Here is a 27813-nt window from a genome sequence, read left to right on the forward strand (position 1 = left end):
TCAGTAGATCTCAGTAGTCTCAGTAGCAGCAGCATCTGCTCTCCCCGCTCCATTTACACCCGTTACAGCATTCCCAGTCTCCCTCAAGACACCAAAGACGTCCCAGGAAGGAGGCAGCATGTGGCGGGTGAACACCAGACGTGCCAGCAAGGAGGCAGAGGGAATGATGAGTACGGTGAGCAACATTATGAAAGACCTGAAGGGAAAATACTGGTGGATGTCCCCCGTTAACTCATCCTCCCTCCAACCGGGAAACATCAGGACAGGGGGGATGTGGAGTAGAGGCTCCCCGCTCAGAAATCTCAGAAAGGTCCCCAGGAAGAGGCCAGCGCTCGCACCGTATCCGTTAGCGAAGGGACAATGCACGACACAGATGATCTGCGGGAAGATCATGCAGTACAGCAGGTCTGAACTCATCAGCCAGAACGCCATGACGCCTTCCCCAGTGAAGGCCAGGCCGGTGCCAGCCAAGCCCACTAACAGCACACTTAGCCGGATCACCCATGCACACTCCACCTCTGATGCCTTGAGAGAGAGTGGAAAAGACTCGTTATTACAGAATGGCCGTGTGATCTCCTTCTTGTGCCTGAGACGGTGTCACATGCCGAAAATAGCAAATCTACAAGCTCATAATGCGTTGCATAACACCATCATGCCACAAAGTATACATCAGGCTTTAAGACTATGGTCTCAGAAGTGTTTATACTCGGTCACTGATAAGGTCCCAAATGTATTTATTTAATTCAATAAAGTTGCAATACATAACTTACATATAATACCCGGGATTCGAACGAGATCAAAAGAAGTCAAGTCACACACATCGACAAACCTTCCAGCAAGGCAGGTGAGCAGGTACTCAAAACGACCAAAGATCAAAAGCAAAAAAACAGAAAGAAGAAGCTCTGCACACTGTATACGGTATTTGTGCTTTTTCTCTCCTGGTGGATACACAGGGACACTAATGGCTGCCTTATTTGTCGACTGTCATTGCCAAGTTCAATCCCATATCGAGGCGATGTCCCCGCCTCCCGGGTGTGCTAACTCAGTGATTATGTGTATCTGCCCACTTATCTGCCTGTACCCGTCTTATGCACTGCTATTCAGTATACCTGACTGAAGGCCACGTAGGCCAAAACGTTGTTTTGTTTTACCGCTGTTTGGTAATACATTATTTTGGGAGCATTCAAAAAAGGTGTGCAGACTTCCTCCTTCTCTTCAGTTTATCTCTTTTGTTCGAGCACCTGTTGAATTTTCTTGGATGTGCATGCACTTCTTGAACACATGCACATACAGAAAGGTTTCCAACCTGTTTCCTGAGGTAGCTCTTGTAGATATTCTGAGTGAACATGGACGCAGAAGAAAGCATGGCAGAGTCCACGGAGGACATGACGGCTGCAGCCAATGCCCCGATGCCCAACACCGACACCCAGGACGGGGCGAGGTTCTGCAGGGCCAGTGGAAGCACATTCCCTGCCTCCCCGCGCTCAAACGGAGGTGGAAGACCATACTCTGTTTGGTTCCAGTCTGAGAGGGGGAAAGTCCTACTGTGAGTTTAAAGCTGCAATCGAGAACGTGTGGACATCATTTGAAACAATAGTATGTTTATAACTATAGTACATCTGCTGTGGTTGGAGGATGTCTACTCTTCCATCACTCTTGTAGACCCAGGTGTCAGGTAGGACCCCTACTGGTTGACAAGTGGTACTGCCTGGAAGCTCATAAGGGCAATATTCACCCTGGCCATGCAAACACAGAACGTCTCCGGAAGGTCACCGGAAGAGAATTCCATAGAATTCCATAGATGTATATAAAATGTATTTATTTAGAAGAAGAAGAAAAACGGTTAAAAAGGTGTTGTACACTGCCCTTTTTTTCTTCTTTCTAAAGGCTCATTCATAGTCTGGATTTTCGGTGGTGAGGTGACCACCGCTCCGGTGGTGAGCTGACCACCGCTCCGGTGGTGAGCTGACCACCGCTCCGGTGGTGAGCTGACCACCGGAGCTGAAATAACGCTGAGCGGTGGTGAGTAAAAACAGAAAGAAGGGCTGGGGCGGTGGTTTGCTCTTCACCGCGGCTCGTGACGTCATGTTGTAGTTCGGTGGTCACCTCAGTGACGTCATGTTGTAGTTCGGTGGTCACCTCAGTGACATCATGTTGTAGTTCGGTGGTCACCTCAGTGACGTCATGTTGTAGTTCGGTGGTCACCTCAGTGACGTCATGTTGTAGTTCGGTGGTCACCTCAGTGACGTCATGTTGTAGTTCGGTGGTGCCAGACTATGCATGAGCCTTAATGATTTGTTCGGCCCCAAAATATGCGTTTATTGTCTATGTCATGATTTGTAAACTCGGCTGTTGGCTTTGTACGAGGCATACATGTCTTTAAATAAATACTTTTTGAAAAGTCTATGGGACAAATGAATGGAGGAATTCTCTTCTGGTTCCCTCGTCGTTCTGAAAGGGGGAGGGACTGCGACGCTCTATGTCTTAGCACACCGGTAGAAATTCGGAGTCCGGGGTCCGAACCGTGGGTAAGGACAAGAGTTGTGGATTGCACATTGCAGCTTTAGCAGTGTGCGCAAGGTGGGAGGCATACTATGGTCCGACGGAGCTATGGTCCGACGGAGCATTGGTTGGAAGGAGCATTGGTCCGAGGTGCGTTGGGGGTCGGGAGAGGGTTGGGTTTAGGTGTGCTTCCCCTAGGGGAGGTTAGGGTTAGGGTGAGGGTTTGAGGTAGGTTGTCGTTCGGACCAATGCTCCGTCAGACCAAACACATGAACCCGCGCAAGGTGTGTGTGTGTGTGTGAAGTACCTGCAGAAACAGCCACCGCTCCTATAATGACTGAGGGAATGCCCAAGATGACGGAGAGGATCATTGATGCAAAGCACGTGATTTGGGCCTGAGCAGGTGATGCAGCAGAAAGGACCCTCTGGTAGAACGCCTGGTAGGACAGGCCTCCGAGGGACTGCAGCATGCACGCACGCACGCACGCGCGCGCACACACGCACACACACACACACACACACACACACACACACACACACACACACACACACACACACACACACACACACACACACACACACACACACACACACACACACACACACACAGGATTTAGCGGTGTGTATGTGCTTGTCGGCCGTCTAACTTACCCTACAAAATGCAACCCAGGTATTGCATTGATGATTTTGCTGCTATGTATTCCGATTTTAGTTTTACCTTGAAGTCTGTTAGACTTCAGAAGTTTGTTTAGGTTGTTCTATTTAGTGTGACGGACTGAAGTGGGAGACGGAGACAGTGGAGAAATTTCACGATTGAGGTGCGCAGCCTCTTTTATTTATGAGGGGAAATCATAACAGTCCAGGGAATTGGAAGGTGAATCACAGTCCGTTGGCCACACGGTAGCGTCAAAGGTCCCTCGACGGTATCTGCGATTTGAGACAGAAGTTAGTCTTTTATAAACAACAGAAAACTATCTAACATAAATCCTCCTCTTCGGGCTAAACACTGTCTCCCGGCCCGAGGCCACTCTGGCGAGGCGGCCATGACAGTGAGGTACAATAAACAGGCTTCTCTTCTCTTCGGCCCTCTAGGTTCTACGGCAAACAACGGCTCCACCGGTGAGTCCGGGTAAATACAGGCAGGTGGTCTAACATAGAATAACACAGTTCGTTAGCTACGTCCTCTTCTTCCTGCCGGGTCCCCGGGACAGGTGTTGTGTCGCTCAGGTATGATGATCATACAGGTGTGCTCCCCGCTTCAACCCAAAGGGTCTCAGGTATGATGATCATACAGGTGTGCTCCCCGCTTCAACCCAAAGGGTCTCGCTAGCTTCCCATCCGTGGCAATATATAGCCTGAGCGGAGTCTTCGCCTTTAAAGGCTCCTCTTGACTCGTCAGGTGAATGAATATGTGAACAGTGGTAAGGTTTCTCTTACGACCTTGTTTTAGGCGGTGTCGATCCGAGGTGGCAAGGGGTCCCCGCTGTCTCTCTCTCTCTCACTAGCGGCAGGGGGACGAGGAGTGGGTGGCGTCCTCTTCCGCCTCTCTTCCACCTCGCTTCTCCGTGTCCGGCTCCGATCCTAGAAGCCTGTCAGATAGAGTGGCGATGAGGACATGCATACAAAGCGATATAACAGTGGGGCACGTGTATGGGAAACATAGTGTCGCTTACCACCCGAGGAGCTATACCATCCAGGCCTGTGGCCTTTGCACATCTCAGAATGCATCAACCTTCTGCACGGCGAATGAGTTAGAATTGTGTAAAAAGTGCAGACCTTTTTACTGAATGTTGCCTTGTAATCTGACTTGGTTGACAGCCGCAGGTCGTAGGCGCCGACCCACCTGCGGCCGGGTCGGGGTCGAGCAGCCTCTCGGGGAGGCTGTGAGGCTCCAGGTTGCTGTGGCGGTTGGGTGGCCCGTGCTGGGTGGCAGCCGGTCGCGGACTGCTGTAGGACATAGTTGGACTGCTGTAGGACATAGTTGGACTGCTGTAGGACATAGTTGGACTGCTGTAGGACATAGTTGGACTGCTGTCCTAGTAGGACATAGTTGGACTGCTGTAGGACATAGTTGGACTGCTGTAGGACATAGTTGTAGGACTGCTGTAGGACATAGTTGGACTGCTGTAGGACATAGTTGTAGGACTGCTGTAGGACATAGTTGGACTGCTGTAGGACATAGTTGGACTGCTGTAGGACATAGTTGTAGGACTGCTGTAGGACATAGTTGTAGGACTGCTGTAGGACATAGTTGGACTGCTGTAGGACATAGTTGGACTGCTGTAGGACATAGTTGGACTGCTGTAGGACATAGTTGTAGGACTGCTGTAGGACATAGTTGGACTGCTGTAGGACATAGTTGTAGGACTGCTATAGGACATAGTTGGACTGCTGTAGGACATAGTTGTAGGACTGCTGTAGGACATAGTTGGACTGCTGTAGGACATAGTTGTAGGACTGCTGTAGGACATAGTTGGACTGCTGTAGGACATAGTTGTAGGACTGCTGTAGGACATAGTTGTAGGACTGCTGTAGGACATAGTTGTAGGACTGCTGTAGGACATAGTTGTAGGACTGCTGTAGGACATAGTTGTAGGACTGCTGTAGGACATAGTTGCAGACCTGTCTGGAGCCGGGGATCCTCTCCGGGTTGCCGTGGCCGTTGGGTGCATAGATATAAAACAAAATGAAATAGATGCCTCATTGACCGCTGCAGTTCGTTGGAGCCATGCGTCTCCACGGCACGCTACGTTGCTGCCACTCAAGTGACTACTGGCCAATCACAGTGTGTCTGTTCCGGGACTTATCAATTAAATCCAAAGGAGCTTTATTGGCATGAGAAAGCAAACGTTTAACATTGCCCGTCTGATTGGCCTACCGAACGTCCCCTTCCGCGACGCACGCAGAAGCTTGGCAAGCTTCCGCAATGTTTCCGCAAATGCTTGCCTCCTCTGGAGATACACAAGCCCCAGAGCTGAAGGAGGCGTCTACATTTTCATGTCTATGGTTGGGTGTCCCCCGCTGGGTGGCAGCGACGACTGGGGCCGTGGGGGTGCATGTGTTTGGTCCTACTTACTAACAGTCCTACGGTCATGAGCCCGACACCCTACCCAAAACCCAACCATAAACCTAACCTCACAGGAAGCCACGGGTTAGTTTTAATCTGCCACGGGTTAGTTGTAATCTGCCACGCATGTCGGGAGCCACAGGTTAGATTTAAAATGGTAAATGGTGCATTTATATAGCGTCTTTATCCAAGGCGCTTTACATAGATTGTGCATTACATTCACCCACTCACGCACACATTCATACACCGATGGCGGCGGAAACCATGCAAGGCACCAACCAGCACATCAGGAGAAATTAGGGGTTCAGTATCTTGCTCAAGGACACTTCGACACTAACTCTGGGGGAGCCCGGGTTCGAACTGGCAACCTTGCGGTTGCAATCCAGCCACTCTACCCCTGAGCCACCCGCCACGGGTTAGTTTTAACCTGCTGCACATGGAGCCATGGGTGAGTTTTAACCCGTAGCACGCGCACAGGTTAGTACCGTTAGATGTAACCGACAGTGCATGTCGGGACGACTCGGGAGCAACGATGTTGTCGAACTAATGCCTGACGGACTGTTAGTATGTCTAACAAACGTACGCACCCCGGGGCCGTGCATCCTCTGGATGTCCGTTCACTGGTCGCCTGGAGGTGTCACTGCCATCAGGCCTCAGCTGGGTCCGGTTGTACATGACGGAAGGTGGAAAGTTCATGCCATTTAGCCATCCATGAGCACAGCATAAACAGCTGCAGCTGATGCAACCCATTACTCTTAAAGACATGCACGCACAGACGCCCTGACGTGTGCGTGCCCGCCGCCCACACATTTCAGCTTTTGTGCAGAAAGCTTGTAACTATAGCTTGTAACTATTTACTTTTAATGGAAAAAAGAACCTGTGATCCAATGGATTCAATGCAGTTATTAAGCTCTTGTTCCCACATAAACCATAAGGCTATTCTGAGGCACTGCAGTCCCTGGGAGGACTGTCCTCTATCAGAGGGTCCTTTCACAAAGTATTGAATAGGGCAGCCAGTTAATAGAGAAAAACATAAAAAGATGGACATTGAAGGTTTCTGCCTGACAATGCAGATATGTAAACACAGATGCATACTGTACATGAATAGAGGGTATGCGCATGCTTAAAGTGAATGGCACATCGAGTGGCAAATCGAGTGGCAAAGCAACATGCAAATGTGAGTTTAACATTGTTTAACGTTGTTTAATGCAATCAGACAGGACTTTTATGTTTGGATGTATGGGCTGTCAAGGCCAGAAAGTAGTTTTTTGCCACTACGTAGGCATTCCTGCATAACTTCCGGGTTTGATGATGATGTCACGCGCATACCCTCTATAGGATTTGGCGGGAAACAACAACTAACCAATAAGAGGAATTCATCGATCCATTTTCCAACATCCTCCGTCTTGAGCTCCCCCAGCCAGGCGGGCGGTGAGTGTAGAGGTGTGAGAGTCACATTAGATGATGATGATAATGATGATGATGGGTGGAGAATTACAAAGGGAACACACAGCCACTGGGGAAGGGCAAGATACAACAGAACAAGGAAATGGGTCAACAGAAACATAAATAATATTCACCGCCAGTGCTAATAGCTAATGGTAAATAAAATGGTAAATGGTGCATTTATATAGCGCCTGCTTTACATTCACCCATTCACACACCGATTGCAGCAGAAGCCATGCAAGGCACCACCAACCAGCACATCGGGAGCAATTTGGGGTTCAGTGTCTTGCCCAATGACACTGTAGACAGGAGGAGCCGGGATTCGAACCGCCGACCCATTGATCATTGGACCACCTGCTCTACCTCCTGAGCCACAGTCGCTAATGCTATCAGGGGTGGGGGGGGGATGGAGTTTGCATTAACCACTCCCTCCTCAAAATGTATCAAAACTTGCCACACTCGTTAAAAGAAAGAAAAAATAAAATAAAAATCAACATTTTCCATAATATTTCCAAGATAAAAAATAAAAAAATGGGGAAAATAGTTCCGAGTTCCGAGTGAATAATCTTACTCAGGGCACCTCGACGGGAAAATAAACCGAGACCCTCTGCTTCCCAGCCAGGCTCTCTACCATGGCTATCCAACGTTGAAGATGCCACTACCTACTGGCGAAATGTGGAATTGCAGCACTTTAATGGAAGTGGACGGGGACGTTCATGACGTCACGTGCAAAAGCCCGGACCTCAAAATTGAGGTCCGGGGCTGGGCTAGGCTAAACATCCGCTCGCTCGAGCCATTGAGTTAATAATTATACTTCCGGAAGTCTTCCGGGTGCTTCAAAACGCCACTGAGCAACTTCCACTGAAATGAATAGCGGGGGGGCGGGGCTAACGCTCCAGTTCGGTCTCTATCCTTCTTTATACTCTATGCTCTCTACCCATTAAGCTATGCCACCATATATCCTGAAAGAGCCTGTGGATATTAGAGAGGCAGAACAAACTAGCGCTGGAAACCGACACCGACTTCCTTATTGGTTGACCAACCTATGAGCCCGCCTCCCCTTCGGTTTGTGAGGCTATGCCACCCCTGACCCATTCACGTCTGCTCTCACCAGACTGATGAAGATGATCAACAGCTGGATGACATCAGTGTAGGCCACAGAGTACAGGCCTCCCAGCAGTGTGTAGGTGATGGCAACCCCTGCAGACAGGACGATGGCGTAGGACGAATGAAGGTCAAGGATCACACTGACTGTCCCGCCTGCAGAAACACACAATATACACTCAATGAACACGTGTCTATAAGCCAATTGAACCCTAGTGTCCCTCCTCTGCACATGTCATCCTCTAGGTGAACCATATGCTATCTTTCAGCGAAGATATCAGATTTACAAGCTCACATGCCTTCCACACTTTTGTAGTTGTTAAGATATTGTAGGAAAGAAAACATAACATTATTTAATCAGTCATTTCAGTTTGGATTTGGAACAATTAAAGATTATGATGTTTCCATTTTGGTTTCTGCTCCTAGTTAAATATCCTTTGGTTCATTGTTTTTGTTTCTGCTCCTCAAACCTGTTCGGAGCCCTATTGAGCGTCGCAGTCCCGCCTCCTACCCTGGACCAGGAAATGAAACCCAATGCATTTTCCTCATAGACATTTCTTAAAGTATTTATTTAAAGACGGTTACGCAGCGGACAAAGCCAACTCGAGTCGTGACAACTCATGACAACACAAACAATATTTTGGACCAAACAAATAATTAGAAAGAAGAAAAAAACGGCAGGTTACAACACTTTTTTTGTTGTTTTTCTTCTTTGTAATTATTTTTTGGTCCAAAATATTGTTTGTGTTGTCATGAGTTGTCACGACTCGAGTTGGCTTTGTCCGCGGCGTAACCGTCTTTAAATAAATACTTTAAGAAATGTCTATGGGAAAAATGCATTGGGTTTCATTTCCTGGTCCAGGGTAGGAGGCGGGACTGCGACGCTCTATAGGTAGCACTGACAGATGCAATGATGAACAGAGCTAACAGCTAAGCAGAGTTTAAATAACATTGATGCACTGAAATGCCAAAGTAAGGAGGAGACCTGTGGTCAGGTGTAGCAAAAGTGGGAGTAGTCTAGACTACATAGAAATAGTTGGTCCCTGGAGGACCTGACGTTGATAAGCAGAGCTACAGTATAAAGTATGACTGACCCAAGGCACCCAGGATGCAGGCCACCCACAGAATGTCACTGAGCAGACTGGGAAGCAGGAGGGCTGTGGTGAATGCGTTGCCGTAGCGATGCTGAAATGGATCCATCATTGTCACGTAGCGCTTCGACCTCATTTGTTTAGCAAAGAACAAGCCTCCTGATTGGACACAACAGGAAGGTGGTGGATTAGACTAATAAGGCCTCACTCACACCTTTCGATCTAGCATACAACATTGATGCATGCTAGATGTAAACAAAGGGGTTGTTTACATCTTGCCCCAATGCATTTCCAATGGAAGTCACATGGTTTGACACAACATTTTTGTTGTACGGCTTTCGGCTGTGTTTCGACTGCCCCCCTCCCCCTCATACAACACAAATGTTGTGTCAAACCATGTGACTCCCATTGGAAATGCATTGTGAGCTTGCATCAGTCAATAAGTCTCATGCATCAGCTATACATCAATCTGTTGTGAAGGTGTAAGTCAGGCCTAAGGGTTCACAACCTTGAGATCGGGACCTCGGCCGAGGTTACAATTCACAAATACAGTCAAAACAATACATCAACACAACCTTATAAATCAGGATAAATTACAAAGGAACTTAAATGCAGAACAACCAGTAAAATAAATCAATTGAAGCAGGAGCAATCCCGATGAATGTGCATAACATTGTTTTCTCACTCAACAGTAAACAAACCAACAGCAGTAAGACGCCCTTTTTGAGTTCTGCAACCACTCCAAGGAAAAGCAATGTCCGTGTTCAACTATGTTTGTGTGTGACTACTATGTTTGTGTGTGACTATGTGACTATGAGCACCAGTACCAATGAGTACCAAAAGTGGCGCTGTTGTGCCAGAAACGGAGAGAGGGAGATAGTGCTGCACTGTTGCCTGCTAATGAGAGAGAGAGGGGGGGGGGGGGGGGGGGGGTCTGCACCACTCAGTTCACACGGGTGTGATTTTTTAATGATATATCGGCCAATATCGATATATGCTACCGATAATATAGTGCATCACTACTTTTAAGACCTTTTTAATACCTCTAAAATGTCAAATTTCGTAAGAAAGAGGCAACCCTTTTGAAAATAGCAGCACTACAAGCTCACAGCGCCTTGCGTTGTGGAACCGAGTCAAACTAAATGTAATATATTGCAATTCCAATTCCAAGTGGTGGGCAACGGCCTGAAAAATAAAAGTTTGGGAACCCTTGGATTAGACCAGTGGCTCTCAAATGGTGGGCCAAGTCCACATTGGGATTTTGTTATTATGGAATATTTACAGTATGTAGTTGTACTATATTAGTACTTTGTGCACACTCATATCCCAAATACAGCAAATAAAACAATATTTGAATCACTCCCAACATGTTGAAAAAATAACAAATGTTCAAAAATCTTCCTACCAATTTTGTACCCAAATTCCATTCTAATGAAGTTGAGGAAACAATACACATGATGTTGGAGTGTGCTGTGTTTTATTCCACGTTTTCTTTTTGATATATTTTTAACATGATTTTCAAGTCTGTTACATCACAGACTTGAATCTCAGCTCTTTCCGGGACTACAGTTGAAATGGAAAGAATGCACAATGCTGCTTCTTACCTACGAGGAAGGACAGCACATATGAAGGGGGCCCTAGGGCCCAGACGACGCCACGGGAGGGAGTGTAGACGGCCTCGGCAGTACCCATGATGTAGGCTCCTCCAACCCAGGTGGCTGATGGTGAAGAAGAAGCAGTTAACATACAGTAGTCACACATACACAGGAACAAATACACAAAGTGTTGCTGTGGGGAAGAAACCTTGTACCGTCTGCATGTACAGAACCTTTGTTCCTAATAATGAAAATTAATATTTCCGAGGGCTCGGTCCCATGAAATTGTCACGCGCGTGCTCGTTTTGTGCACACACCCGCGACTGACTAGACCTGGATTGTGTTGAGGATTGTATATCAGTCAAGTCAAGTCGTACGATTTGTCACACACGTTACCGCAGTGAAATTTGTTGTCCGCATTTGACCCATCTCTTGGAGCGGTGAGCCGCCGCCAAGGAACGGTGAGCTGCAGCCGTGCCGCGCTCGGGAATCATTTGATTAGTTGATTTGACCCCCCAATCCAACCCATTGATGCTGAGTGTCAAGCAGGGAGGCATTGGGTCCCATTTTTACAGTCTTTGGTATGACCCGGCCGGGGATCGAACCCCGACCTCCCAGTTTCAGGGCGGACACTCTAACCACAAGGCCACTGAGCTGGTCAACTTTTGAAACATTTAAAAATCATCATTGTGAAAAGTTTCAATAATTGTGAAAGTTTTCCCTGGCAAATCTTTCGGATTGAGGGTCTACATCAATTTGGAGGTCCTTCACATGAAAAGGTTTGTGAATCCCCGCTTTATAATAATAATAATAATAATAATAATAATAATAATAATAAAACTTTACTTGTATAGCACCTTTCATGACATAAAATGCAGCTCAAAGTGCTTTACGGAGCAATGGAGAAAAAAATGAAAAGAAAAGCAAGGCATAAACATTAAAAAAACAAGAGCAGTAATGCAATACAGTGAGGACATGAATAACAAAAAATGAAAATATCAATTAAAAGCAAGAGTGTAGAAGTGGGTCTTGAGCTGCGCTTTAAAAATGTCTACAGAGGCTGCCTGTCGAAGGTACAGTGGGAGTTTGTTCCACGCCGTCAGCCCGTAGAAGCAAAACGCTGCTTCCCCGTATTTTTTAGTTGCCATTTTTTTAGGCAAAGCGAGCAGGCCAGCAGTGGAAGACCTTAGGGGCGGTTTGGTACATATTTAGGCAGGCAGTCATGTAGGTAGGAAGGTGCGAGACCATTGAGAGCTTATATACTGTACATCGTCATACATTAATTGGATTTTCTCACCTGTCATTGTGAAGATGCCAATCCAAATGTTCATGTTGCGTCCTCCTACCATGGTGACCTCACTTCTGGATCCAACACATTTCTTCTCCTCCCTCCTGGACTTCCTAGAAGCCCAGACCCCCATCCCCAGGATCAAGGCGTAGAAGAACAACACTGCCACCAAGCCAGCTATGTTTAGAGCCATCGTGAAACTGTAACACACAAATGCGAGCAGGCAGGATGTGTTAACACAGTGGTTCCCAAAGTGGGAACCAATCCCTGAAGTACCCCCAGGGGTACTTCAGGGAGTTCCAGGGGGGACCCAGCTAAATGATCATTTGGAACCAAATGGACCCTTATGGGTCTGTAACTCAGAGAGCGTACAAATGGAACCAAATGGACCCGTGTCTACTCATCGTTTCCTTTCCCTTGAGGGGCAACAGGACCATATCTGGAGAATGCATGGGACTAAACTACACTGCCACTGAATCAAAAGTAAATAACTTATTTTTGAACGTCTGGCTTTCAGACGTTCAGTCATGTGGCAGCCAAGTCTATCGACGTTTAATGTTTGTCTTATTCATGCTGCCCCAAAAATCAGCAATTTGATTTATATGATATTGTAACCAACCAGCACATCGGGAGTAAGTGTAAGTGCACTTATTATCACCATACAACCAAGTGCACTTATTATCACCATACAACCAAGTGCACTTATTATCACCATACAACCAAGTGCACTTATTATCACCATACAACCAAGTGCACTTATTATCACCATACAACCAAGTGCACTTATTATCACCATACAACCAAGTGCACTTATTATCACCATACAACCAAGTGCACTTATTATCACCATACAACCAAGTGCACTTATTATCACCATACAACCAAGGGCACTTATTATCACCATACAACCAAGTGCACTTATTATCACCATACAACCAAGTGCACTTATTATCACCATACAACCAAGTGCACTTATTATCACCATACAACCAAGTGCACTTATTATCACCATACAACCAAGTGCACTTATTATCACCATACAACCAAGTGCACTTATTATCACCATACAGCCAAGTTCACTTATTATCACCATACAACCAAGTGCACTTATTATCACCATACAGCCAAGTGCACTTATTATCACCATACAACCAAGTGCACTTATTATCACCATACAGCCAAGTGCACTTATTATCACCATACAACCAAGTGCACTTATTATCACCATACAACCAAGTGCACTTATTATCACCATACAACCAAATGCACTTATTATCACCATACAACCAAGTGCACTTATTATCACCATACAGCCAAGTGCACTTATTATCACCATACAGCCAAGTGCACTTATTATCACCATACAACCAAGTGCACTTATTATCACCATACAACCAAGTGCACTTATTATCACCATACAGCCAAGTTCAGTTATTATCACCATACAACCAAGTGCACTTATTATCACCATACAGCCAAGTTCACTTATTATCACCATACAACCAAGTGCACTTATTATCACCATACAACCAAGTGCACTTATTATCACCATACAACCAAGTGCACTTAGTATCACCATACAGCCAAGTTCACTTATTATCACCATACAACCAAGTTCACTTATTATCACCATACAGCCAACTAATGAGTGACAGGTGCTGCCACTTTGAGGATGTCTGTTGGAGAGAGAGTGTGAGTGAGACAGACTCCATGGTGCTTTTGGGTGGCCATCTACAGGCCGGCCATGTGTACTACAGATGTCGCTTGAAAACGGAGCAGTTTACCGGTCTCGTCTATACAGCATAATAATTAACATAACCGCAATGTGGACGAAGGAAAGTTTTATATCGTTCACAAACTTGCGCGGGGAACAGCCCGAGACGTCCTCGTGTAGCAAAAATGGTGCATTTTTTTTAAAAATGGTGCATTTATATAGCGCCTTTATCCAAGGCGCTTTACATAGATTGTGCATTACATTCACCCATTCATACACCGATTGCGGCGGAAGCCATGCAAGGTACCAACCAGCACATCGGGAGCAATTTGGGGTTCAGTGTCTTGCCCAAGGACACTTCGACATGTAGACAAGGGCCTAATAGCTGGGTCTGAATTCGTTCAAAATCAACACAATCGTGCACTTGGTGACAAGTCTTTGATTTTTGGTATGGTGGTAGGTATGGTTATAAGGTTTTCAAAAACCATCGCAAACAAGTTGGGAGCGCCCCCTAGTGGTCTGTTTGCAATTAATCTAATATTAAATGGGTCAGTCTATGGTTAAAAACCATAATAATTGATAAAAGAGATTTTTCAATGGATTCTATTAGTATTGGGTGTGCTAAATAACATACTAAAAAATTAGGAAAAAATAACTTCTGGAAAGGCATCATTTTCAAGATGGCGTCCACGATGGCTGCCGGGAGCTTAAAATGCCTATAAACTGGGATTTAATACATAAAAAATCATAACAATTATACTCTTGGTGACAAGTTTTTGATTTTTGGCATGATGTTAGGTATGGGTATAAGGTTTTCAAAAACCATCGCAAACAAGTCGGGCTCGCCCCCTAGTGGTCTGTTTGCAATGAATCTAATATCAAATGGGCCAGTCTATGGTTAAAAACCATAATAATTGATAAAAGAGATTTTTCAATGGATTCTATTAGTATTGGGTGTGCTAAATAACATACTAAAGAATTAGGAAAAAATAACTTCTGGAAAGGCATCATTTTCAAGATGGCGTCCACGATGGCTGCCAGGAGCTTAAAATGCCTATAAACTGGGATTTAATACATAAGAAATCATAACAATTATGCACTTGGTGACAGGTTTTTGATTTTTGGCATGATGTTAGGTATGGGTATAAGGTTTTCAAAAACCATCGCAAACAAGTCGGGCTCACCCCCTAGTGGTCTGTTTGCAATGAATCTAATATCAAATGGGCCAGTATATGGTTAAAAACCATAATAATTGATAAAAGAGATTTTTCAATGGATTCTATTAGTATTGGGTGTGCTAAATAACATACTAAAGAATTAGGAAAATATATATAATATAAATATATATATAATAATTTCCAGGTTGCATGTACACTTTCTTGCTCTTTTCTCATTTGTTCCATTTCCTCTTGTTGTACGAGTCCAGCTGAGTTTGTATATGTATGATTCTGATTCAGGACCATTTATTTGAGCTGCACCAGTTCTATTTCTAACTGGGTGAAGTGTTCCTTAAGTTCTGTGATGGAGGTCTGATGTGGAGGGCTCAGGGTCTGCTCTGTGTAGAAGATTAGATTACAAATTTCTCCATTTTAAAAAAGATCAGCAAAGAGGGTTTCTGGTTGCCCCTTAAGAAGCTCCAGTTTGAACGTGCTTCTCTCTATGTCATTTTTTATTTCTGGTGGGTAGTGTATGTTAATTATATCACTCATGTTCTGCTCTGGACAGTGGTAGTCGTAGAGTGGATATAATTTAGATGAAAAGCATGTGAAACAAAGTGCCTGCTTTCCAACTGCTACTGTTAGCATCCACTGTTATCCCTCAAAGTCCACAGTTAGCTGTTAGCATCCACTGTTAGCCCTCAAAGTCCACAGTTAGTTGTTAGCATACACTTTTAGCCTTCAATGTCCACAGTTAGCTGCTAGCATCCACTGTTAGCTTCAAGCTCCGTTTTTGGTTCAACTGCAGCTGCTAGCATTTTATTTTATTTTGTATTTTATTTTCTGTTGAACTTGTCTTTACATTGTTCTAACTTTTACTTAATTCTTCTCAATTCTCTCTCACACACACACACAAACACCCACACACAGGATTTAACAGTGTCAAGACTAGATGTGAAAAATCAAAATCTTAAAGCGTTTAGCTTTCCTGCGTTTCATCCTTATGTATAGCCTGTACATAACATATCAATTTATCAAAACTTGATCAGAGCCAGGAGCACAGCATCAAGTCTCACCATGAGTGAGGAAAATCCTTTCATCCTTTCAACAGATTGGACACTGTGTTGCTTGTGCCAACACAAATCTGAAAAAGATTTGCGATGTCCATATTATAAAGAGTGTCATAATAAAGCGTATCAAACCCTTGAAGAGGATGTGAAAAGATTTGTTGACACCGATACCCCTTTGCCACTTGGAGTGAATTTGAAGTGTCTAGATGATGGGTCAGGGATCGCAAACACATTATCTAATAATAAAGGGAAGTACTATAACAGATGTCGAGGACTCTTCCGCTCCTATATGTTAAATCGAGTACTGGACAAGACAGTACTGGACAAGAGACCAAAGGAAGAGGAAGTGGATAAGGAAGAGGAAGTGGATATGTTCAGTCCGAAAAAAACACGGCGGTCATGTTTTAATGCGAGCTTCGACTGTGAAAAAAGTCAGTGTGTCTTCTGTGAGAAATTTCAAGATGATAGTGATGAGAAAATATACAGAGCAACGAGTGAAAGCTGTAGTAGGAACCTCAAAAAATGGGCCGTGGAAACCAAGAACTGGGTAGTTTATTCGCGTCTGACCACTGCCATCGATGCAGAGGCTGGAGATGTGCATTATCACACATCCTGTTATACGAAGATGAAGAACAATGCCCGCGCAGCGACATCCCAGTCGTCCAAAGAAAAAAGTTCAATGTCCAAGGATCAGTATGATCCCTTGGTAATCGCTCAGCTTGTAGCATTTGTCCAGTACAATGCATCCACCGTTAAGCTTGCTGACGCGAGGAAGCTTTATGAGCGTCGTTTAAAACAATGCAACTCTGAATGGACAGGGGTGTATGTGCAAAACACGAGATTCAAAGAACACCTTCTACAGAAGCTAGGGTCTGGGTGGTCTGTATACTCAGAAGGTCGTGATATTTTCATAGCTCACAAAAAAACAGTTGCTGCAGCTGTGGCACAGACTGCTGGTGTGACTGAAGAGGAGGCAAAGAAAATAGTCGAAGTGGGTCTCTTGCTGCGCAAATACATTCTTTTGCAACAGATGCCTTTCAATGGTTCGTTCAACTCGAACTGTCTAAGTGAGCCAGTAGCACAGCCTCTTCTGACCCTTCTTGATGTTATGCTTCAAGGTTCAAACTCTATTGAGGAGAAGGCAGAAGAGGATCAGGCCAGCATCAATGCCAGGGTCAAAGTCGCCTGTATCATAAGTCAGTTGATATGCAGCAATGCTGGAAAACGATCTAGTAATTATCTGACCCTCTATCAGAGGAAGGATAGAGAGACACCCTTTCCTCTCTATGTGGGACTGAAACTGCATGGAAATGATCGTCAAAAAAGCACCATTAAACAGTTCCATTCATTGGGCATGTCTGTGTCTTATAATAGAGTCATGGATGTCAGGAGGGGACTTGCCCTAGCTGTGTCCAAGCAGTTTGCAGCTGATGGAGTCGTCATACCATCAAACATTAAGCGGGGTGTCTTCACTACCGGTGGAGTTGATAATATTGATGAGTCTGGTCGAATTGAGCTCCATGGCACTGCCATATCCTTAACCAACCATCTCACACATGACAACATGGGGGTGGACCCTCCACCTCTCACTCTTGATGTTCCTGAAGGTACTACTATCAAGCTTCCTGATGACTTTGCCATTGTACCATACATTTCTGAATATGCTGGAGATATCATGCTTTCATCAATTCCAGAGGGAACAGCCAGACCAGCTTTCGCTACAAATCGCAGAGCAGGGGTGCCTGATGAAGCATGGCTAAATCACCTCCAGAAGGTCCTGATTGAAAAAGATGGAATGCTTCAAGAAACCCCAGTGACCTACTCCGGGTTCTTCTCACATGGCCAATGCAAAGATGATGTCAAGCCAAGGGCCACAGTTGGCGTTTTCCCTGTCTTTTCTGACAAGGCCTCAACCATGCCCATGCAAAAACACTCAATGCTTGTGGTCATGAAGGCAATAGAGTTTGTGAATCCTGGCCAGGTTCCAGTCATAGAGGCTGACTGTCCTCTCTATGCCCAACAGAAGAAATGTCAGTGGGAGTACCCCAACGAGGTTGGTGAGTCAAAGATAGTGTGCTTCATGGGCTTCCTTCATGTCGAGATGCTGTCCCAAGAATGTGGGGGTAAGCTGTTAGCCGGGTCTGGTTGGGAGAGGATGTTTTCCTTAGCCAATATATTCAATACTGGTGTTGCAGCCTCTCTCTTAGGTGGAAAGCATGTCAAACGTACACGGTATGCATACCAGCTTACTCTTGGCTGGCTCCATGTGCTCAAAGTACAGGCATATGAGGAATACTGCCGAGAGGGCTATGGGCCTCATGAAACCATCGATATGTGGGAGAATCGACTCAAGAGTAATGCTCCCACAGTCTGTTACTGGGTGACGGTGAGAGAGTACCTGATGATCAACTGCCGCTTCATCCGTGGTCAGCGAGTGGGTGATTGGCCTCTAACCCTGAATGCTTGCGAGGATTTGTGTCCATGGTTATTTGCCTTTGGACATACAAACTATGCCCGCTGGATGCCCGTCTTCTTGAAAGACATGGCAACACTACCAGATACCCACCCATCAGTCCATGAGGCTTTCATGGAAGGGAAGTTTGTTGTGCAACGTGGTGACAAGAAGTTCTCATTGATGGCACTTGATCAGAGCCAGGAGCACAGCATCAAGTTTCTAAAGGAGGATAGTGGACCAAAGGGCCTCTATGGTCAAAATGAGGAGAAGGAAATCATCGAGCTCTCAAAACCTGAAGTCCTACGGCTAATTGATGAGTTTGAGGATGCCTGTGTCTCTGCCTCAGGCAACCAGGACACTTTAGAGCATCCAGAGTCCTCAGTTGCTGAACAGAATAAGTTCCTCAAAGATCTCAAAGCTCTATGTGATCTTGTCAAGGATGATAAAGTTGTCAATCCCTTCAAAGAAATTGATTCAGATCTCATCACCTTAGACACCGGTGAGGTAATGGACCCTGCAATCTCAAACTGCCTCAGGGAAGCTCCCAACATTGGCAAAGCCATGTTCATGGAGTTTGTAAGGGAGAGAATAGAAAAAGCCACCAAACCCTTATCTGATGTCATTCCAAGAGCTAAATTGTTCACATTCACCAACAGGCCACCTGTGGATCTGAAGAAGAGTGCTAATAAGCTGGGGAATGCTAAAGCAAATACAGCTCTCATCACCAAGCTTTTTTTGTCCCTACAAGCACGTCCTGATTCAGACATAGATGAATTCTTCAAGCACGAGAATCAACGTGAACCTCCATCCTTGTCTTATCAAGGCAAGCTGCGGTCAGGAACCAAGTCTGAGATTCTTGGATGTCTACCAGGCATGCCTGGTCCTGGACGCTCTCCAGCTGCCAAAGAGGCATCTGTAGTTGTTCTTGATATGGCAGCAGTAATACACATCATCAAAACCCAGCGTGCCGGGGTGTTTGGAGAGTACACACAGATGCACTTGCTGCCATACTTGCAGAGCCTGATGACAGACAAAACGACAAGAGTGGATGCAGTCTGGGACACATATATAGAGGCAAGTCTAAAATCCCAAACTCGTGTCAAGCGGGGTGGGACTGCAGGGTGCAGAACACGAGTCTCGGCCCAGATACCACTGCCAAAGGGAGCCCAATGGCAGAAGTTCCTCAAAGATAGTCAAAATAAAGACCAGCTCTTTCAATTCATCAGTCAGGAACTTAAAGAAAAAACTGTTGATTCACAGTACCACCTCTTCACAACAAAGGCGGACCTTGTACTCAGCAACAAGCCTACTGACTTGGAAGCCTTGTCACCATGTCAGCAAGAAGAAGCTGACACACGGATGATGCTCCATTTGCGTCATGCTGCTGAGCAAGGTCACACCAAGGCCTACCTCAAGACAGTGGATAGTGATGTGGTGGTGCTGGCGATTAACCTGTTCCAAGAGCTAGGCCTATCAGAGCTGTGGATTGGCTTTGGATCAGGAAAGACTTATAAAGATATCCCAATCCACCACATCTCACAAATGCTGGGATCTCAAAAATGCCAAGCACTGCCCCTTTTCCACGCATTCACAGGGTGTGATGTTGTATCAGCAATGTTTGGAATTGGCAAAAAAACTGCATGGAATGCATGGGCAGCCTTTCCTGAAGTCACAGAAACCCTCTTTGCAATCACCCAAGACCCGACCAGCCTCACACTAGAATCAGTCCACATGCAATGTCTTGAACACTGGACTGTACTCATGTACAGTAAGAATTGCAGTGCAGTCTCAGTGAATGAAGCAAGGAAGCTCCTGTTCACTCATAGCCTCAAATCCCTGGATGTGATACCCCCAACCCAGCACGCTTTATTCGAGCATGGGAAACGTGCACTGCATACTGCAGCTTTTGTCTGGAAGCAGTCCCTCTGCAAAGATCCCAAGATCCCAGACCCCAGTAAATGGGGTTGGGAATGGAATGCCAGAACCAAAGTGTGGGTACCATATTGGACAGATCTGGAAGATGTTAGCAAGGCATGCTCACTGATCCTCCACTGTGGCTGTGTGGTTGCCTGTAAGGGCAACTGTAAGTGCCACCGGGCTGGACTTCGCTGTACCACATTGTGCAAGTGCGATGGGGGCTGCACTAATAATGATGAGTGAAATATTTGAATAAATATGCAGTGATGTTTAAATATGCATGCCATGATCTAAAAAAAAAGAAAAAAGACAAAAAAAATAAAGAAAATTAAAAAACTTGAACAAAAAAATGAACTTAAACAAATAATTAAAAAATGGGAAAAAGCTGTGTGTGTGTGTGTGTGTGTGTGTGTGTGTGTGTGTGTGTGTGTGTGTGTGTGTTCTCCTTGGATCGCCACCTTGCCGTGGTGGAGAGCCTTGCGTGTTCCCATGAACCTGAGAGTGATGCCGTCGGGAGCTTTGCTCCTGGTAGGGTCACCCATGGCGGTAAAGTCGAGGGGGAGGTTCCAGACAAAGAGCGATCCTATTTAACATTGGATTCATTGCAAACGGACCACTAGGGGGCGAGCCCAACTTGTTTGCGATGGTTTGTGAAAACATTATTCCCATACCTAACATCATGCTAAATATCTAAAACTTGTCACCAAGTGCATAATTGTTATGATTTTTTATGTATTAAATCCCAGTTTATAGGCATTTTAAGCTCCCGGCAGCCATCGTGGACGCCATCTTGAAAATTATGCCTTTCCAGAAGTTATTTTTTCCTAATTCTTTAGTATGTTATTTAGCACCCAATACTAATAGAATCCATTGAAAAATCTCTTTTATCAATTATTATGGTTTTTAACCATACACTGACCCATTTAATATTAGATTCATTGCAAACAGACCACTAGGGGGCGCTCCCAACTTGTTTGCGATGGTTTTTGAAAACCTTATAACCATACCTACCACCATACCAAAAATCAAAGACTTGTCACCAAGTGCACGATTATAACGAATTCAGACCCAGCTATAAGTCTCATGTCCTCCTGTGACCCCTGCTGGACAGCATGAACCAGGTCAGCGTGAACTGAACTGATAAAGTGTTATTGATGTAAAGTGTGATTGATGGTTAAAAGGAGAAAATATCATGAGATGCCTTAACCATTTTGGGCAGGAACCCCTTTTGGTGTTTTAAACATTATGTTATAATTTAGCTATTGAAAAATAGCAGACCTACAAGCTCATAGCGCGCCACCGAGTGGCGCGCTACGAGCTTGTAGGTCTGCTATTTTTGAAAAATCGTAAAAATGTGGCGCAAATCTTTGAATATATATTCTTTCAGAGCGAATGTTTTTAACTCAGGTATAAATGGGTTAACAACCGTGAGTTGTGAGTCATCCCAAAAATTGTCTTGGTGAATAATAGGCGCCTTGGTATGCAGGGTTTTGGCAACAGACTATGATTATGATCGTTACTTAATGTTCTAGACGGTAGACCCCACCTCTTATGTATTCATGTGTAATAAAAATCCCCGGGAAGAGAGGAGAGGAGAGCCAACTGCACCGAACCTTCCCGGGAACGACAGCTTTGCAATGCATGGCTACCTTTGTATGACTATGTACGTGAACGACAGCTTTGCAATGCATGGCTACCTTTGTATGACTATGTACGTGAATGACAGCTTTGCATGGCTACCTTTGTATGACTATGTACGTGAATGACAGCTTTGCATGGCTACCTTTGTATGACTATGTACGTGAATGACAGCTTTGCATGGCTACCTTTGTATGACTATGTACGTGAATGACAGCTTTGCATGGCTACCTTTGTATGACTATGTACGTGAATGACAGCTTTGCATGGCTACCTTTGTATGACTATGTACGTGAATGACAGCTTTGCATGGCTACCTTTGTATGACTATGTACGTGAATGACAGCTTTGCATGGCTACCTTTGTATGACTATGTACGTGAATGACAGCTTTGCATGGCTACCTTTGTATGACTATGTACGTGAATGACAGCTTTGCATGGCTACCTTTGTATGACTATGTACGTGAATGACAGCTTTGCATGGCTACCTTTGTATGACTATGTACGTGAATGACAGCTTTGCATGGCTACCTTTGTATGACTATGTACGTGAACGACAGCTTTGCAATGCATGGCTACCTTTGTATGACTATGTACGTGAATGACAGCTTTGCATGGCTACCTTTGTATGACTATGTACGTGAATGACAGCTTTGCATGGCTACCTTTGTATGACTATGTACGTGAATGACAGCTTTGCATGGCTACCTTTGTATGACTATGTACGTGAACGACAGCTTTGCATGGCTACCTTTGTATGACTATGTACGTGAACGACAGCTTTGCATGGCTACCTTTGTATGACTATGTACGTGAATGACAGCTTTGCATGGCTACCTTTGTATGACTATGTACGTGAATGACAGCTTTGCATGGCTACCTTTGTATGACTATGTACGTGAATGACAGCTTTGCATGGCTACCTTTGTATGACTATGTACGTGAATGACAGCTTTGCAATGCATGGCTACCTTTGTATGACTATGTACGTGAATGACAGCTTTGCATGGCTACCTTTGTATGACTATGTACGTGAATGACAGCTTTGCATGGCTACCTTTGTATGACTATGTACGTGAATGACAGCTTTGCATGGCTACCTTTGTATGACTATGTACGTGAATGACAGCTTTGCATGGCTACCTTTGTATGACTATGTACGTGAATGACAGCTTTGCATGGCTACCTTTGTATGACTATGTACGTGAATGACAGCTTTGCATGGCTACCTTTGTATGACTATGTACGTGAATGACAGCTTTGCATGGCTACCTTTGTATGACTATGTACGTGAACGACAGCTTTGCATGGCTACCTTTGTATGACTATGTACGTGAACGACAGCTTTGCATGGCTACCTTTGTATGACTATGTACGTGAATGACAGCTTTGCATGGCTACCTTTGTATGACTATGTACGTGAATGACAGCTTTGCATGGCTACCTTTGTATGACTATGTACGTGAATGACAGCTTTGCATGGCTACCTTTGTATGACTATGTACGTGAATGACAGCTTTGCAATGCATGGCTACCTTTGTATGACTATGTACGTGAATGACAGCTTTGCATGGCTACCTTTGTATGACTATGTACGTGAATGACAGCTTTGCATGGCTACCTTTGTATGACTATGTACGTGAATGACAGCTTTGCATGGCTACCTTTGTATGACTATGTACGTGAATGACAGCTTTGCATGGCTACCTTTGTATGACTATGTACGTGAATGACAGCTTTGCATGGCTACCTTTGTATGACTATGTACGTGAATGACAGCTTTGCATGGCTACCTTTGTATGACTATGTACGTGAATGACAGCTTTGCATGGCTACCTTTGTATGACTATGTACGTGAATGACAGCTTTGCATGGCTACCTTTGTATGACTATGTACGTGAATGACAGCTTTGCAATGCATGGCTACCTTTGTATGACTATGTACGTGAATGACAGCTTTGCATGGCTACCTTTGTATGACTATGTACGTGAATGACAGCTTTGCATGGCTACCTTTGTATGACTATGTACGTGAATGACAGCTTTGCATGGCTACCTTTGTATGACTATGTACGTGAATGACAGCTTTGCATGGCTACCTTTGTATGACTATGTACGTGAATGACAGCTTTGCATGGCTACCTTTGTATGACTATGTACGTGAATGACAGCTTTGCATGGCTACCTTTGTATGACTATGTACGTGAATGACAGCTTTGCATGGCTACCTTTGTATGACTATGTACGTGAATGACAGCTTTGCATGGCTACCTTTGTATGACTATGTACGTGAATGACAGCTTTGCAATGCATGGCTACCTTTGTATGACTATGTACGTGAATGACAGCTTTGCATGGCTACCTTTGTATGACTATGTACGTGAATGACAGCTTTGCATGGCTACCTTTGTATGACTATGTACGTGAATGACAGCTTTGCATGGCTACCTTTGTATGACTATGTACGTGAATGACAGCTTTGCATGGCTACCTTTGTATGACTATGTACGTGAATGACAGCTTTGCATGGCTACCTTTGTATGACTATGTACGTGAATGACAGCTTTGCATGGCTACCTTTGTATGACTATGTACGTGAATGACAGCTTTGCAATGCATGGCTACCTTTGTATGACTATGTACGTGAATGACAGCTTTGCATGGCTACCTTTGTATGACTATGTACTGTACGTGGGTTTCAATAAACTCATGTTTTAGACCTATCTCGACTGCGCCTCTGATATAGGCCTACTCTGAAATCAACAATAGTACAAAACAAAAAAGGCGCCCCTCACTTCACAAAAGTATGATTTATTTGTATTTGTTTTTACAAGCTTCTCCCATATCAGTTACGCCTCATTTTTGTCCAACATGAGGAGTACAACTTGTTTTAGTGTTTTAAGTCATAATAACATAAGTTATGGACAGTTACATAAGTAAGTTACAGTACAGTACAGTACAGTACAGTATAGTATAGTATAGTATAGTATAGTATAGTATAGTATAGTATAGTATAGTATAGTATAGTATAGTATAGTATAACTGAAATCGGTGTGGCAGCCAGGCAATATGTTCCATGCACGGCTGGGCTGACTGTATTTTGCACTAGGAGTATTTATGTTATGTTTAACCAAGTGTCTGTGTTGAGCCAATAAATGAGTTAACCTGCATCCAGTGTCTCACCTTATGTGACTGAGAGGAACCCACAGTAACAACAGACAGTACTACACCCATGTTTTGGGACTGGATGTTCCATTTTTTACCAGATATGCATTGATGCTGCCAATTTACGGCCCCATATGGCCTTGTTTTTACTGGATTTTCCTTTTTTAAAGGACAACTTTAGTTTTTTTCAACAAAGGTTCATGTTTTAGGTTGTTATTAGAGAAACTAAAAGATGAGTGTTATTTTTTTTTCATTTGCTGCTTTCTTTCGTTTTAGGGATTTTAGCTGTTTTTGACAGGGGGCGGGGGCATTCGAGCATGGGGCTAAATATGTATTCTTTTACAACATTTTATAGCGATTTCTTTTTTAATTATTTACTATAGTCCTAATAAACCCCAGGAAATTTCATCTGGCCACAAAACATCACGAGATCTACTGAATGTGTCAAACTGACATTGAGCCTATGACACTCAGTGTGGCTTCCCCCCCAATAGGCTACCTTCACATTCAGTACATCATGTGATTTTTTTGTGGCCAGATGTAATTTCCTGGGGTTTATTAGGACTATAGTAAATAATAAAAAAATAAATCGCCATAATATTGTATGCCCCATGCTCGAATGCCCCCGCCCCCCCTGTCAAAAACAGCTAAAATCCCTAAAACGAAAGAAAGCAGCAAATGAAAAAAAAAGAACACTCATCTTTTACTTTCTCTAATAACAACAACGATTGCGGCGGAAGCTATGCAAGGTACCAACCAGCACATCGGGAGCAATTTGGGGTTCAGTGTCTTGCACAAGGACACTTCGACATGTAGACAGGAGGAGCCGGGATTCGAACCGCCAACCCATGGATCATTGGACGACCTGCTCTACCTCTTGAGCCACAGTCGCCCCATGCCAACGACCCTCAAATTGATATGTATTTGGCCACAGACCCCCGTCTGAAAATATTCTGTCAGGGTCCGGGACCCCCAGAAGAGAAGATTTGTGAGTGGTGCAACTCCCCCCCCCCCCTCTCTCTCTCTCTCTCATTAGCAGGCAACAGTGCAGCACTATCTCTCTCTCTGTTTCTGGCACAACAGCGCCACTTTTGCCCCTACTGGTACTCATAGTCACATAGGTTAACGTCACATAGGTTAACACGGACATTGCAATTTACAATTTACAATTACAATTTACAATTTAGGCATTTAGCAGACGCTCTTAATCCAGAGCGATTTACATTAAGCAAGAACAAAAAGCATGGGAATACATCACATATATAAAAAGCATTTATCGCGAAACATGCGTAAGCTAAGAACGTGACTAGAACATATCTATATAATGACACTATACATATAAACTATACATACATATAAACTATAACTAGAACTAGAATTGCTGTTCCTTGGAGTGGTTGCACCACTCAAAATCAATCTACTACACAAGCTCACAACACGTTGCATCACCCATTGGCTTTGAATAACCAAAGTATAACATTTGTGGTTAAACAGATTGTGATGCTATATTAACCCATTTAGGCCTGAAATTTAAAAATATGTCTTCTAAATCATGACATCGTTTTCTGAAATATGTTTCTATGTCAGTGGTGCTCAATATTTCATGTCAAGGACCCCACAAATTATATGTAATAGGCCACGACCCCCATCTGAACATATGTTGTTCCAGGGAGCCCCCAGAAGCAAAGTTGAGTTAAAAACTGAAAAAAATATATATTCCAAATTTGCGCAACATTTTCACGATTTTTCAAAAATAGCAGACCTACAAGCTCGTAGCTATGAGCTTGTAGATCTGCTATTTTTCAATAGCTAAATTATAAATTAATATATAATGTTTAAAACACCAAAAGGGGTTCCCGCCCAAAATGGGTTAAGTCATTTTGCTGGAGGACCTCCTGGAACCTCCTCACAGACCCTGGGGTTCCTGGACCTTCAAAACGTTGGCATACAAAAACATAACTTTCATTGAGAGTACTTTAGCTTTTTATCTAATTCCATAGCTTCCTGTCCTTCAAACGTATAATGTATATAAACAAACAACAAGTGATCTAAAATATCAGTAACATTAAAAAATAAATAAAGATAAGATAACCTTATTTGGTCTGAAATCCAGAAGATGTGTTGATCGAGCTGCGAGATGGAGCCTCGTTGTCAGAAAGTCCAGGTGTGATCAGGGATACACTGGCCTCAGTAGTTACAGCTCCACTCTGCTTAATGTTTCACAGACAGATTAAATGACAAACACTAGGCAAATATTTTACCAAATGCATTACTACTAACTTACTATTACACGAGAAAAAAATATACATCTGAAATGAACCGTACAGCATATATATTTAGTTTGGACTAATAATAATAATAACGAGGACACCAAAGATAAAAGCCTGCATGGGTACTGAGGCTACCCTAGAACAGGCTGAAGAATGATTGCCAGTGTTGCCAGATTTTGCATGAGAAATAAGCAAACAGGTCTTGAGCACTTTAAATCTAACTGTATATGCAGTCTAAGCAACAACCATGCTGGAGGTGAATACGAGACGGCACTGTAAGTCTGTGAAAGATTTCACAGGCTCCAGGTCCCCAGCTAAATCTTTAACTCTAAC

The 27813-nt window shown here is 44.2% G+C and overlaps 1 protein-coding gene across 1 annotated transcript; it reads right to left on the reverse strand.

Annotated features, from left to right (window-relative positions):
* LOC306932997 (high-affinity choline transporter 1-like) lies at nucleotides 1-27411 on the reverse strand (the record flags this gene model as incomplete). Its single annotated transcript, XM_079514967.1, has 9 exons — nucleotides 27303-27411; nucleotides 12103-12293; nucleotides 10815-10928; nucleotides 9214-9369; nucleotides 8127-8275; nucleotides 6933-7085; nucleotides 2810-2963; nucleotides 1307-1524; nucleotides 1-525 (listed from the first exon to the last, which is right to left on the reverse strand). Exons 2-9 carry the CDS (start codon nucleotides 12284-12286, stop codon nucleotides 1-3), a joined length of 1653 nt encoding a protein of 550 aa, XP_079371093.1. The 5' UTR covers nucleotides 12287-12293; nucleotides 27303-27411.
* Nucleotides 27412-27813: the final 402 nt, after the last annotated feature.

Source organism: Electrona antarctica (genome assembly GCF_951216825.1).
Source record: "Electrona antarctica genome assembly, chromosome: 11".
Taxonomy (NCBI): Eukaryota; Metazoa; Chordata; class Actinopteri; order Myctophiformes; family Myctophidae; genus Electrona; species Electrona antarctica.